General features: G+C 37.8%; 1 protein-coding gene across 1 annotated transcript in view; it reads right to left on the minus strand.

Annotated features, from left to right (window-relative positions):
- LOC124077234 (broad substrate specificity ATP-binding cassette transporter ABCG2-like) overlaps positions 1–14,081 on the minus strand; it is a 35,130-nt gene extending 21,049 nt beyond the window's left edge. Inside the window, exons 1-4 of the mRNA XM_046421458.2 lie at positions 13,951–14,081; positions 5,453–5,604; positions 3,958–4,047; positions 3,404–3,651 (exon numbers count right to left, since the gene is read on the minus strand). Coding sequence (XP_046277414.2) covers positions 3,404–3,651; positions 3,958–4,047; positions 5,453–5,604; positions 13,951–14,048 — 588 coding nt within the window. The 5' untranslated portion in view covers positions 14,049–14,081. The remainder of the gene's footprint in view (positions 1–3,403; positions 3,652–3,957; positions 4,048–5,452; positions 5,605–13,950) is intronic.
- Between the last annotated feature and the right edge of the window lie 809 nt (positions 14,082–14,890).

Genomic DNA, 14,890 nt, shown 5'->3' on the forward strand with positions numbered 1-14,890 from the left:
CTGGTCATAGAAAAAGGTAATTGAGTCTGTGTGTTTATTTTGATCTCACTAGCTAACTTTTATGCCACGAACCTCTTTAATGAAACCAGTGCGCTGGTCGCATGGTGGAAGGCACATGCCTGTACTCCTGGTGAATTGAGAGGCTAAGACAGGAGGATGGCAAATTTAAAGCCAACCTCAGAAATTTACCAAGGCCCTAATACACATAGCATCACCCTGTCCTAAAAAAAATGTGAAAAGGTGTGGCAATATGTCTCAGTGGTACAGCCCCCCAATGTTAAATCCTCAGTACCAAAAAACAAAACAGAACAAAACAAAAATCACTTATACCAAGGATCAATAAACTATGGGCCCAAAACAGTCAACCAATAGTTTGGTTTTTCCATTTTTTTTTAATACTTGGGAGATAAAATGTCAAGAATAATATTTCTTTCAATATGAATTTCAAAATTCAGTGTCCTTAAATAAAGTTTATTGGAATGCTGCCATGTTCATTTGCTCATATGTTAGCTGTGGCTGCTTTAATCATGAAATGGCAGAATAGACTTTGTGAAACAAATGACATATGTGGCCATGAAAGTCTAAAACAAATAACTTCTGAGATTTTACCTACAAGGGTTTGCCTGTTCCTGAGCTAACATTTCAACATTTAAAATCCTGAACAAGAGTTGTTCCACTAAGCTCAGGGATCTACAAGGTTCTTCCCTTATGGTAGAGACTATTGCTTCCCTGATCATTGCTGGAATTGCTTTTGGAGAACCGAATTCGATGATGAGACAAGTAGGCTGAATGTGCTACCTGGAGGCTCTGGGCCTGCTGTTTGACTCTTAAGGAAGCCTAAGCTCAAAACACTCATAATCCTGATGTAAAAACACCTGTGTTCTAATAACATCTTGCCCAGAATACCATATGTTTCTTGGATAAGACACTTAAAAATCAGTTTTAGAGACATGTAAGAAAAGCCTAATGAATAAATCACTCTGAAGAATCAGCTTATTATACTGCATCTTCCTGTTGAACAATGGGCTACCAAAGTTAATGCATCTAATTGGCCTGACATTTTTCCAAATGATGTCAAATCGATGACCTAAGAATAAAATATTGTCCTTGAACAATGGGACACAAAACTGCTTGAGAGAAATGCCAAATCACATGGACTAAAGAAGTCTGAAACAATGAACATCATCACTGAAATGGGGATGCAGGCCCTCAGGTACACCTGGAGAGCAACAATACTTAAATATGAAAATTGTGGTCCTTATGCTGAGAAGTCAGTTAATTAAGGCAACAACATGCCATATCTTAATACATAGAAATGCAACGATTGACAATGAAAATATCAATAAAATAATAACCAGCTAAATTGACTTCCCTACAAATGTTGGACAAATTAACTGAAGGAATCAGTGTTTTGTGTGACATAGGGATTAAGATTAACTAATAAATAGGCCAGAGATATAGCCCAATAGCAGAGCACTGGCCTAGCATGTGTGAAGTTCTGAGTTCAATCCTCAGTATTGCAAAAAACAAACAAACAAACAAAACAAAATATAATAAAAACCTGGAGGACTGAAAACACCTACCACAAAGTAGATAAAAAGGAGAAAAGAACACTATCATGTCATATTTAAGGCAATTAACCCCACCATGAATATTCTTGTTGTATCTGGTTACTTCCTGTGCATAAACCACACATACTTTGTGTTATCTATTGTTTTGCCAATAATAAAATCTCTCAATGATGAGGGTCAATCCTAAGGAATAGCATTCTGCCTACAGTCCCCTCCCTCTGACAGTGGACAGAACAAACTACCTTCAAGAATATAAATGACACTGGGATCCTTTAACACCTGATTTTATTGGCAAATCAATCCTCTTCTCCCTATTTTGAGCCTTCTCTCTTCTTCATTTCTACGATTTATCTCTTTCCTTCTGCATAGTCCATCCTACCATCTGACATAGTCTGTATTTTCTTTATTCATCTATCATTTCCCTTCCCTCATATGGAAAAAAGATCTACACAAGCAGAGATTTTTATTTTTACTCATTTCATTCACTAGTGTAATAGAGTCTCTAAATGGAACACATGATATTTCAATGTATCTTTGGAATGAATCAATAAATGACAATGGACAGCTTTCAGCAAATTCCATATGTGGTTGATATCATCTGTCTGAACATTTTTAACAAAAAAATTGTGACTAACATTATCCATTATAGTGTGTGTGTGTATATATATATATATATATATATATATATATATATATATTCAACATTTTTGAGTTATATAGTACAGAAGCCACTTGAAGAGCTTTACATGAGTAAAAACTCAATTGCTTTTTACTTGTTGTGGTTCTCAACTTTTATCACTGAGACAAAAATAAAAATTTAAAACACCAAGAAAGAACATGTTATGGTTGGACATTAGATGTCCCCCAAAAGCTCCTATGATAATACAGGAAAATTCACAGGTGAATGATTGAATTGTGTAATCTAATTTGTCTGTCCTAGTTTGAATGGACTGACTGGGCAGTAACTGCAGGCAGGTGGGCTGTGGCTGAAAGAGATGAGTCACTGGGAGTAAAGCAGGGGGTGCCCTGAAAGCATTGCTCTTCCTGCAGCCCTGCTCCCTCTCTCTGCTTCTTGAGCCCATCATGAGCTGGACAGCATTTTATGCTGAGCCCTTCCTCCATGATGTGCTGCCTCATCATGGGCCCAGAACAATGCAGTCACTTCTCTATGAATTGAAACTTCTGAAGCCACGATCCCCAAATAAATGTTTTGTTTTTTTTTCTCTAAGTTGTTTTTGTCAGGATACTGGTCACAGCAACATGAAAACCAAGTAAGAGAGAACTTTTATTTTGACTCACAGTTTTAGACATGTCAGTTCAGATTCTGTGGTTTAAGAGTAAGGTGAGGCAGAACTTCAAGGCATGTGGGTGTGGAGGCTGAAAGCTGCTCATCTCATGGCAGTCCGGAAACAGAGCAAGGAAGGTGTCAGGGACAACACAACCCTTCCAAGGCAGGCAACCTTGACCTACTTCCTCTCACTAGATCCTGATTGGAACAGTTTACATCACCTCCTAATAATGTCATCAAATTATGAATCCATCAAAGGATTAGTCCGTTGATGATGTCAAATGATACAGCCACTTCCAAAGAGCCCAACCTCTGAATATTGTTCCTTTGGAGACCAGTCTTCAACCATGAGTTTTGGGGGACCATTCATATCAAAGATAATACACTAGATTGATTGGCTGTTTCTAAATTCCAAACGGAGGGGGCATGACTAATAAATGGAAGGATGGGTAGAAGAAAAAATAATCCTGCATAAGTCCATATTAGAAACAAATAGCTCTCACATGGGTATTTCACAGCATAATTGGAAGAATTTTTCACTTACCTCATTTATCCAGTGCTGGGGATTACCCACAAAGCTTTGGAATGAACGCTTGGTGAGGCTAATAAGCTGATGACCAAAGGAGGTGACATAAGGAATCTCCTTCCTGACCCAGCACCTCTTATTCTCATCCCTTTTGAATTCATGCAGTTCAGTTTTTATGTCTTTGTAGAAAGTGGACTTGGAAAAATTATTAGCTAATTCTTTTATCTGTGAATCATCTGTCTTTGAAGGCATTTCAGTCTTGTTAGCTTTGGAATGGAAGAGGATAACAGGTCACAGATTACTGCATAGAGTACTAACTCATTATAAACAAATTACTCCTGATTTCACAAGTTTTCTCTTGACCTTTTATTTGTACAACTCCTATATTTTGAAGCTTGAGTACAAAAAGGAATTAGCATGTACATTCACAAATAAAAATGCCCACAGCACTCACTGACAATGTCTATTTGCTCATCACATTAACATGTAAATTCACAAGATCATGTTTTCATGAATCACCTCATTGCTAAATCTCGGGCAAAAATGTGAAAATGTGAAAGGTTTACACATACCTTCATGTTCTTCTGACTCTCTCTTTATTACACCATGAAAGAAGTCCAGGAATATTTCTGCAGGATTAGTGTAGAATTCACAGGGAAAACCTACAAAATAAGATACCCCAAGAACTCAAGCTGATAGTCTTGGAAGGTAAAGAAGACTCACATGCAGAGGATGCTGGAGGTGAGGGGTAGGGAAGGCAGACTGAACAACTTTTTCCTCATCTTCTTGCTCTCTTCTGCCCTCTCTAATTTATCCTTTCCTCTTCTTTATTCAATCACATAACATTTCAACAACTGTCTCTCTCAGGCAAAAAAAATAAATAAAACAAAAAAAAAACGTATTCCAAACTATTCTTGGACTCTTCAGAACATCTTACATTAGTGTTTACCTCTCATAAAAATTCAAAATCCAAGCAGCTATCAGTATGCTCTACTGTTTATTAGTACTTCTTCAAAAATCTAAATGTAGAGCCTAGAAAGGATATTAAGTTTCTAGTGAACTGTGCTCTCTCAGTTCACCTAGAGAATACTGGAACAGCAGTAGGTATGTTAGCAGATGTTGCTTTGCAACCTACTAATTTCAGAGTTCCAAATGATCATCTCTCAAGCTGCCATAATTTCAAATAGACAACAAATTCCCAGAGAAGCATTATCGAGAGACATGACCAGCACAGCACACCTGACCTCTCACCTCAACATCTAAATTTGGCCTGAGCTCTGACTCTTTAGTTCATCTTCCCTGGATTCCCAACTCTCATGTGTCTGATGTTTTTTTAAGTGACAGATGTTTAATAAAAACAAATTAAGAAGGAATGATTATTTACAACTTCATTTGGGGTCGTGGATAAACATCTATAATCATATCCACAAACCCCTGAAGGTGAAGCAGAAAGGTAAACCATTAAAGAAATCAGAGTACTCAGTCTGAAATAGAAAGAACCAGACAGACCAGAAATCTTGGACCATTATATCAGATTCAGGGCCAACCATTCAAAACTTAAATATTCAATTTAATGTTTCTAAGAAACATTTCCATGAGCCCTGAAGAAGGTAGAGCAAGATTATGTGTCAGGGGAAACACTGTAATATCACAATCTGTTACATGTTTTAAAAGGCAATGGTTTGGAACTTTTCAAAAAAGTTCAACTGACAGAATACTAAGTGTGAGTCCAACATGTTAATTACTGAACTTTCAGGGAAAGGTCAACATAACTGAAAAGGAGAAAAAAGTCCCATGAAACACACACACACACACACACACACACACACACACACACCATGCATATTCAAATAAGACAGGAAAAGGGAAGAGACCTGAAAAACAAGCAAATGCTGCAAAATGAAAAAGAATTCTGGCATTGAACTGACCAAAGATGTTTTAGAGTGGAGGCACCCCAGTTAAGTCTATGCAAGATCAAGGAGCATTCCTGTAGCACTCCTGGGGACTCCTGTGCTCTGCCAGGAGTCTATGAATGAAGGATCTAGGGCATAAAATGTTTAACCGCACCTGCAGACTCAAAGTACTCTAAAGTCCTTTGGGCCGGACCGTGATACATTAGTTCTCCTGAGGCCGGTATGGTGAGGCTGTCAAACAGCTGGAAGATGGAATAGCGAGGCAGATGGATGGAGAAGATGATCGTGCGTCCCTGCTCAGAAATCCTAAGTGAAAAAGGAAAATAATAAATCATTAATTATCTGATCCTTGCTGGTAAGGTGGTGCACGACTATAATCCCAGTGGCTCAGGCGGCTGAGGCAGGAGGATCAAAGTTCAAAGCCAGCCACAGAAAAAGCAAGAACTATGCACTCAGTGAGAACCTGTCTCTAAATAAAATACAAAATAGGGCTGGGGTAGTGGCTCAGTGGTCAAGTGTCCCTGAGTTCAATCCCCAGTATCCTCCATCCAAAATATCTGAACCTTGCAATATTTTGTAAAATACTTATTTCTGCCAGTAGAGCGTTTTCTCTCAGTTCAACTTGATTTTCTCTTACAAATTTCTCATCTCAACTCATTACATACATGGTAGTTGAGAATATTTAAATTCAATGCTTTTATTAAAAGACTAAAGAATCTTAAAGTTTATTGCTTTAGCAGTCTAGAATTGACTAGAAATTGGTGAAAATGCAGTTTCCTAGAGAGTTTTCCAAGACAGTAAATTCAGGGAAATTGGTATACAATCTCTGGTGGTTGGAATAGAGAGTCCATATTATTAACAAGTATCTTAGATTATCTTTGAGTATACTCACTTTTGAAACTAGTTATCAATGAAGTATTAAAAGGATGTTCATATACAAATTTTCATTGATCATTTAAGTATCCTGGATCTTTAGTAATTGCTTTTCATCCTACCTTAGTAATACATTAATACTGTTAAGCACTTTGAATGTTATTTAGCACTTAGCTATATGTTTTAGAGATAAATTGAATTTTCACAATGTTTTCACAAGGCTATTATAATATTAGTATTTTCTTCTTTTGACATATAAAGTTTAAAGGTCAAGTAATTAACCAATGGCTCACAGTTACTAAATAGCAAGGCTGGAATCTGAGTCTGGTTTGATTTTATAGTAGAAACATTTCTCACCTACCTGTTATAGGAATTATTACTTATGGGTATAAGAAACAAAGGCAGGAGACACATCTGATTGGAAAAGACATACACAGGCTGAAGGTGAAAGGTTGGGAAAAAATATACCATGCACACGGTCCTCGTAAGCAAGCAGGGGTGGCCATCCTCATATCGAATAAAATTGACTTCAAGACTAAATTAATCAAAAGGGATAAGGAAGGACATTATATACTGTTAAAAGGAACCATTTACCAACAAGACATAACAATTATCAATATTTATGCACCAAATAATGGTGCTGCGACGTTCATAAAACAAATTCTCCTCAAGTTCAAGAATCAAATAGACCACAACACAATAATTATGGGTGACTTCAACACACCTCTCTCACAATTGGACAGATCCTCCAAACAAAAGCTGAATAAAGAAACTATAGAACTCAATATCACAATCAACAACCTAGACTTAACTGACATATATAGAATATATCAACCATCATCAAGTGGATATACTTTTTTCTCAGCAGCACATGGATCCTCCTCAAAAATAGACCATATATTATGCCATAGGGCAACCCTCAGTAAATATACAGGGGTGGAGATAATACCATGCATTTTATCTGATCATAATGGAATGAAACTGGAAATCAATGATAAAAGACGGAAGGAAAAATCCTACATCACATGGAAAATGAACAATATGTTACTGAATGATCAATGGGTTACAGAAGACATAAAGGAAGAAATCAAAAAATTCTTAGAGATAAATGAAAATACAGACACAACATATCGGAATCTATGGGACACAATGAAAGCAGTTTTAAGAGGGAAATTCATCGCTTGGAGGTCATTCCTCAAAAAAAGGAAAAACCAACAAATAAATGAGCTCACACTTCATCTCAAAGCCCTAGAAAAGGAAGAGCAAAACAACAGCAAATGTAGCAGAAGGCAAGAAATAATTAAAATCAGAGCGGAAATCAATGAAATTGAAACAAAAGAAACTATTGAAAAAATTAACAAAACTAAAAGTTGGTTCTTTGAAAAAATAAATAAGATCGACAGACCCTTAGCCATGCTAACGAAGAGAAGAAGAGAGAGAACTCAAATCACTAACATACGGGATGAAAAAGGCAATATCACAACAGACACTACAGAAATACAGAAGACAATTAGAAATTATTTTGAAAACCTATATTCCAATAAAATAGAAGATAGTGAAGACATTGATAAATTCCTTAAGTCATATGATTTGCCCAGACTGAGTCAGGAGGATACTCACAACTTAAACAGACCAATAACAATAGATGAAATAGAAGAAGCAATCAAAAGACTTCCAACCAAGAAAAGCCCAGGACCGGATGGGTATACAGCGGAGTTTTACAAAACCTTTAAGGAAGAATTAATACCAATACTTTTCAAGTTATTTCAGGAAATAGAAAAAGAAGGAGCTCTGCCAAATTCATTCTATGAGGCCAACATCACCCTGATTCCGAAACCAGACAAAGACACCTCAAAGAAAGAAAACTACAGACCAATATCTCTGATGAACATAGATGCAAAAATCCTCAATAAAATTCTGGCGAACCGGATACAAAGGCACATCAAAAAAATTGTGCACCATGATCAAGTTGGATTCATCCCTGGGATGCAAGGATGGTTCAATATACGGAAATCAATAAATGTTATTCACCACATCAATAGACTTAAAAATAAGAACCATATGATCATCTCAATAGACGCAGAAAAAGCATTCGACAAAGTACAGCATCCCTTTATGTTCAAAACATTAGAAAAACTAGGGATAACAGGAACTTACCTCGACATTGTAAAAGCTATCTATGCTAAGCCTCAGGCTAGCATCATTCTCAATGGAGAAAAATTGAAGGCATTCCCCCTAAAATCTGGAACAAGACAGGGATGCCCTCTATCACCACTTCTATTCAATATAGTTCTCGAAACACTGTCCAGAGCAATTAGACAGACGAAAGAAATTAAAGGCATAAAAATAGGAAAGGAAGAACTTAAATTATCACTATTTGCAGATGACATGATTCTATACCTAGAAGACCCAAAAGGGTCTACAAAAAAACTACTAGAACTAATAAATGAATTCAGCAAAGTGGCAGGATATAAAATCAACACGCATAAATCAAAGGCATTTCTGTATATCAGCGACAAAACTTCTGAAACGGAAATGAGGAAAAACACTCCATTCACAATATCCTCAAAAAAAATAAAATACTTGGGAATCAACCTAACAAGAGAGGTGAAAGATTTATATAATGAAAACTACAAAACCCTAAAAAGAGAAGTAGAAGAAGATCTTAGAAGATGGAAAAATATACCCTGTTCATGGATAGGCAGAACTAACATCATCAAAATGGCGATATTACCAAAAGTTCTCTATAGGTTTAATGCAATGCCAATCAAAATCCCAACGGCATTTCTTGTAGAAATGGATAAAGCAATCATGAAATTCATATGGAAAAATAAAAGACCCAGAATAGCAAAAGCAATTCTAAGCAGGAAGTGCGAATCAGGCGGTATAGCGATACCAGACTTCAAACTATACTACAGAGCAATAGTAACAAAAACAGCATGGTACTGGTACCAAAACAGGAGGGTGGACCAATGGTACAGAATAGAGGACACAGAGACTAATCCACAAAGCTACAACTATCTTATATTTGATAAAGGAGCTAAAAGCATGCAATGGAGGGAGGATAGCATCTTCAACAAATGGTGCTGGGAAAACTGGAAATCCATATGCAACAAAATGAAACTGAATCCCCTCCTCTCGCCATGCACAAAAGTTAACTCAAAGTGGATCAAGGAGCTAGATATCAAATCAGAGACTCTGCGTCTGATAGAAGAAAAAGTTGGCTCCGATCTACATATTGTAGGGTCGGGCTCCAAATTCCTTAATAGGACACCCATAGCACAAAAGTTGATAACAAAAATCAACAAATGGGACTTACTTAAACTGAAAAGTTTTCTCTCAGCAAGAGAAACAATAAAAGAGGTAAATAGGGAGCCTACATCATGGGAACAAATTTTTACTCCTCACACTTCAGATAGAGCCCTAATATCCAGAGTATACAAAGAACTCAAAAAATTAAACAATAAGAAAACAAATAACCCAATCAACAAATGGGCCAAAGACCTGAACAGACACTTCTCAGAGGAGGACATACAATCAATCAACAAGTACATGAAAAAATGCTCACCATCTCTAGCAGTCAGAGAAATGCAAATCAAAACCACCCTAAGATACCATCTCACTCCAGTAAGATTGGCAGCCATTATGAAGTCAAACAACAACAAGTGCTGGAGAGGATGTGGGGAAAAGGGTACTCTTGTACATTGCTGGTGGGACTGCAAACTGGTGCGGCCAATCTGGAAAACAGTATGGAGACTCCTGGGAAAGCTGGGAATGGAACCACCATTTGACCCAGCTATTGCCCTTCTTGGACTTTTCCCTGAAGACCTTAAAAGAGCGTACTACAGGGATACTGCTACATCGATGTTCATAGCAGCACAATTCACAATTGCTAGACTGTGGAACCAACCCAGATGCCCTTCAATAGATGAATGGATAAAAAAAATGTGGCATTTATACACCATGGAGTATTACGCAGCACTAAAAAATGACAAAATCATAGAATTTGCAGGGAAATGGATGGCACTAGAGCAGATTATGCTTAGTGAAGCTAGCCAATCCCTAAAAAACAAATACCAAATGTCTTCTTTGATATAAGGAGAGCAACTAAGAACAGAGCAGGGAGGAAGAGCAGGAAGAAAAGATTAACATTAAACAGATACATGAGGTGGGATGGAAAGGGAGAGAAAAGGGAAATTGCATGGTAATGGAGGGAGACCCTCATTGTTATACAAAATTACATATAAGAGGTTGTGAGGGGAATGGGAAAATAAACAAGGAGAGATATGAATTACAGTGGATGGGGTAGAGAGAGAAGATGGGAGGGGAGGGAGGGGGGATGGTAGAGGATAGGAAAGGTAGCAGAATACAACAGTTACTAATAGGGCATTATGTAAAAATGTGGATGTGTAACCGATGTGATTCTGCAATCTGTATTTGGGGTAAAATTGGGAGTTCATAACCAACTTGAATCTAATGTATGAAATATGATATGTGAAGAGCTTTATAATGTTTTGAACAACCAATAAAAAAAAATTAAAAAAAAAAAAAAAAAAAAAAAAAAGAAACAAAGGCAGAAAAAAAAACTTTCCCAATCTGTTTTGTAAATATTTTATGAGAAGAATCACTTCAATTTAAGAATTTGATAAGCACCTAGTATATCTAATATATCCAAAGATGATCTTCCTCAAAGAGAAACAAGAGATAAGGTCTATAATTTCAATATGATTGGATTCGAAGAAGTTAATGGCTCCTTATAAACAAAAAAGAGAAAGTGATAACCCATTCTGGAGGTGATAAAAGTAGAATATCCAAATTCCCAATGATAGTGAACTAAGAAAAGAGATACAAGGTGAACAAAGTGTGAAATGAACAGGTCTAAAATTCAAAACTATAAGAAGCGTTTCTGTGTAACACAACAAGCAGTGTCTGTGTGTGTGCTTGTGTTGCTGTTGTTTTGGGTGAAGAAGATAACTAATAGAGAGGACCAAAGAGGACCATTTTGAACCCTTCCAAAAGAAACTGGAAATTATTCAACTGACAATAAGAAGCTGAGAAAGGACTGGAAGATGGACATGGGATACCTGAGAGTTCTAACACTCAAAGTGGGGCCTGAGGACTAACTGAATCAATGTCAGTAATTCTTTAAAACTACTGTAGAGAACTTTGATTCCTTCCGGGAACCTAGAGAAACAGGATCTGCATTTCAACAAGTCCCCAGGTGATGAGTATGCTCAGCAGTGCTTGGGAAGGACTGACCAAAGCTCTGGGCATGAGGAAAGAGGACTGTGTGCTAAGCAGAGCAACCCACAAAGAAAATGTCTGTGAATAAAAATATCCTACATATGTTTTGTAATGGGGCCTGAACTCCAGAACCATGTCTTGGCATCTTCACTTATACGTGTAAATGACATCTTAAACTTAAGAAGTTTAAACCCATACATATCTTCAGTTCTTGTTGTTTCCTCTCTTGTAGCATAGAGACTTCCTCAAAGAGTCATGGGCATCAGAGGAAGCAAGGTTGTAACAGAAGGGAGGCCATGAAAGTAGTGTGATTGGCAGCTTAAAACAATGGGGCAGAGGAGTTTCTAGAGGTGGTGGACAAAGGGAGAGACCATAGCTACTGGGAGACTGGCTTCCTTAAACAAATAAATTACTGCAAAAGAAAGTAAGTGCATATTTTGAGATAATGGGAGTTGAATATCTCCATGTCTGAAGACACTTACAAATGTGAAAATAGCAAAGACTAAAAGTAAGACAGAGGTGTCAGATTGGCATCAGAAATATTGTTATGAGTTCCTGGGCTTTTCAATGTATTCAATAACAGAAATAGCAATAAATATAGATATATCTCTGCTCATGCATGTATTTTTAGGAAGCATCTATGTATACATATATGTGCACCACAATTAGATGATAAAGGCTGTGTAGGTTGCATGCCCAGGTGTGTTTCACTGAGAACTCAGCATCCTTTCATGCCTGAGTCAGCTCATACAACACGCACTGGGATAAACCCTGCAGTGTGCCATTAACTTTTCAGATTGAAAAAAGACAGGAAAAATATATTTCTGTAGAGGATCCCAAAAAGGCAGGAAACAGAGACACTAGGGAGAACTGGGGAAATCTGAGTAGCCCTGATTGGATATTGGCAAAGCAATATCTGTGGAGTGAACTGTGGAGTGCAGATGATGGCATGTCCTCCCTGATTGGAGGTTGTAGTAGCACATGATGGCAGAAAAGCCTATGTGGGAAACAGCAGAGAAGAAAGGAGGGGCTGCATATGGAATGAAAAGTAACAGAGGGGAATCCAGGCGAGAAGAGTAGGATTTCATCTGTATTGTTCTTAGATACTTTCTGTCAGTTTGAAATATGTTTATATTTTTAAAGATGTTGTATAAATCTCAACTATTGAAAAATTTCCTATAAACATCCCTTCCCACCTTCCTTCCTTCCTTCTTTCCTTTCTTTCTTTCTTTTTTTGTGGGGAAGAGGGGGCAGGGATTGAGTACAGGTGCACTCAACCACTGAGCCACATCCCCAGCCCTATTTTGTATTTTATTTAGAGACAAGATGTCACTGAGTGCTTGGAGTCTTGCTTTTGCTGATGCTGGATTTTAATGTGTGATCCTCCTGCCTCAGCCTCCAGAGCTGCTGGGATTATAGGTGTGCGGCACCCCACCTGGCCATTTTTCTTTCTTGATAAAGGAAATCCCATTTATTTAATTTCATTCTTCCACTTCTTCAAGCCCCAAATCTCAGCAGTCATTGTCTTAATCCTCCCATCCCAGGTGCAAATACTGACCTGATCCTATTGGTTCCCTTGAAAACAGAAACCACCTTCTGCTCACCATGACCATTATGGTTGAAGCTCAGCAGCTCCTTCACTGGGTCTTCTCTCATCCTTGCCTAACTGCACAGTCTTCCCCACAGCCATTGCTGTGCTCTAAAACTCTCAAAATATCACTATGTCCCCTAGTGACAGAAGAAGCCATACTTCTTTGATCCTCTATGAGATCTATGAAATCTGCCATCAGCCCAACTTCACCTCACATCCTAAACACATTTCATTGGCTGATCTGTGTCCTCCCCAAACTCAGATGTTGAAGTTCTATTCCCCAGTGCCTTAGAATGCAACCACATTGGACATAGCACCATCAAGGAGGTCTTTAAGTTTAAATGAGATCATCAGGGGGTTCTCATCTGACTACGTACAGTTAGGAGGAGATTAGGACACAGACACATAAGGGAGAAGGTGCCATTTACAAACTAATGAAGAAATGACCAGAAGACACATTAGTTTCAACTTTCTGTCTCCAGAGATATAAGAAAATTTTTTGTTGTTGAGCCCCCAATCTGTAGCATTGTTGTGACAGTTCATCAGGCAACCTCCACTCCCCTCAGTCTCTGGGTCTGTCCTTCTGGCCTTGCTGATATTCCACACACATAAGACATGCTCTGTCTCAGGGCCACTGGCTGCTTCTTCCAACCAGAACCCTCTTCTGATTTATAGCACATCTCACTCTCTCCCAACTCAGGCGTAACATGCTTGTGGTCTTCTCTGACCTTCCTGTTTAAAACAGCTCCCTGCCCTCACCATGACCTTACTTCCCTATGTATTTTTTCATCATTCTTGATACACTTCTTGTTTATTAACTGTAACTTGCTAAAAAAGAAAGAACACTATTTTTTTAGCTTCTGAATCTCCTGCACCAGGAATACCGGTAACTGGAAGTGATCAGATAGTAAACAGATGAAATGTAATGTTGCCATAGCATTTACCTTTTTAGGAGTCTGATGACATCATTAGCTGTTCTCCCATCTAAGCCAGTTGTGGGCCTATCCAGGAACAAGAGGAGAGGATCAAGGACCAGCTCCATTCCTATACTAGTCCTTTTTCTTTCTCCTTTAGATTTTACCTAAAACACAAATTATTATCATTTTCACGAATTTTCATCATCACTATCTTTTGGTGAATTAACCACCAGCAGTTCTGCTAGAGACACTTTACCTAATTTTCCTCATTATTCTGAACAGCAAGTAAATGACACCTAGGAGAAGGGGGATGTTTCACTCTAACCACATGTGGAAGCTGAGCCCCAGTGCAAAGTTCTCGAGTGATTGCACCTGATATGAAGCTCATTCTTTTAATAGTCCTGTGAATTCCTCACCAAATAGTCAGTTTTAAGAGAGTAAGTTAAACACTAAAAAAGAAAGAAAAGAAAAGCCTATAACATGGGGAAATGACTACTAAGATAGGAGAAGAGCTGTTCTCAGTGGAGCATGCCTGCAATCACAGTACTTTGAGAGGCTGAGGCAGGAATTCATGAATACAAAGCCAGCCTGAGCAATTTAGTGAGGATCTAAGCAACTTAGTGAGGCCCTAAGCAACTTAGTGAGACCCTGTCTCTAAATAGAATATCAAAAAAGGACTGGAGATATAGCTCAATGTTTAAGTACCCTTGGGTTCAATCCCTGGTACCAAAAATAAACAAACAAACAAACAAACAAACAAAATAGGAGGAAATATAAAGGACACTACCTATAATGATCTTTTAGAGTGTTGTGACAACTTCCTACAGACATACCATTTCCACAAAGGATCCCAATTGGATTGAAAAAAAAAGAGAATCACCTTGGAGCAAGAAACATATACTACCCATCATTCCATATTCACATATTTTCAATTTCATAATTTTTTCACAATAATTATTTCTACAAG

The sequence above is a fragment of the Marmota monax genome, unplaced genomic scaffold (genome assembly GCF_021218885.2).
Source record: "Marmota monax isolate L192 unplaced genomic scaffold, Marmota_monax_Labrador192_F-V1.1 WCK01_AAM20220418_F8-fsc01461, whole genome shotgun sequence".
Lineage (NCBI taxonomy): Eukaryota > Metazoa > Chordata > Mammalia > Rodentia > Sciuridae > Marmota > Marmota monax.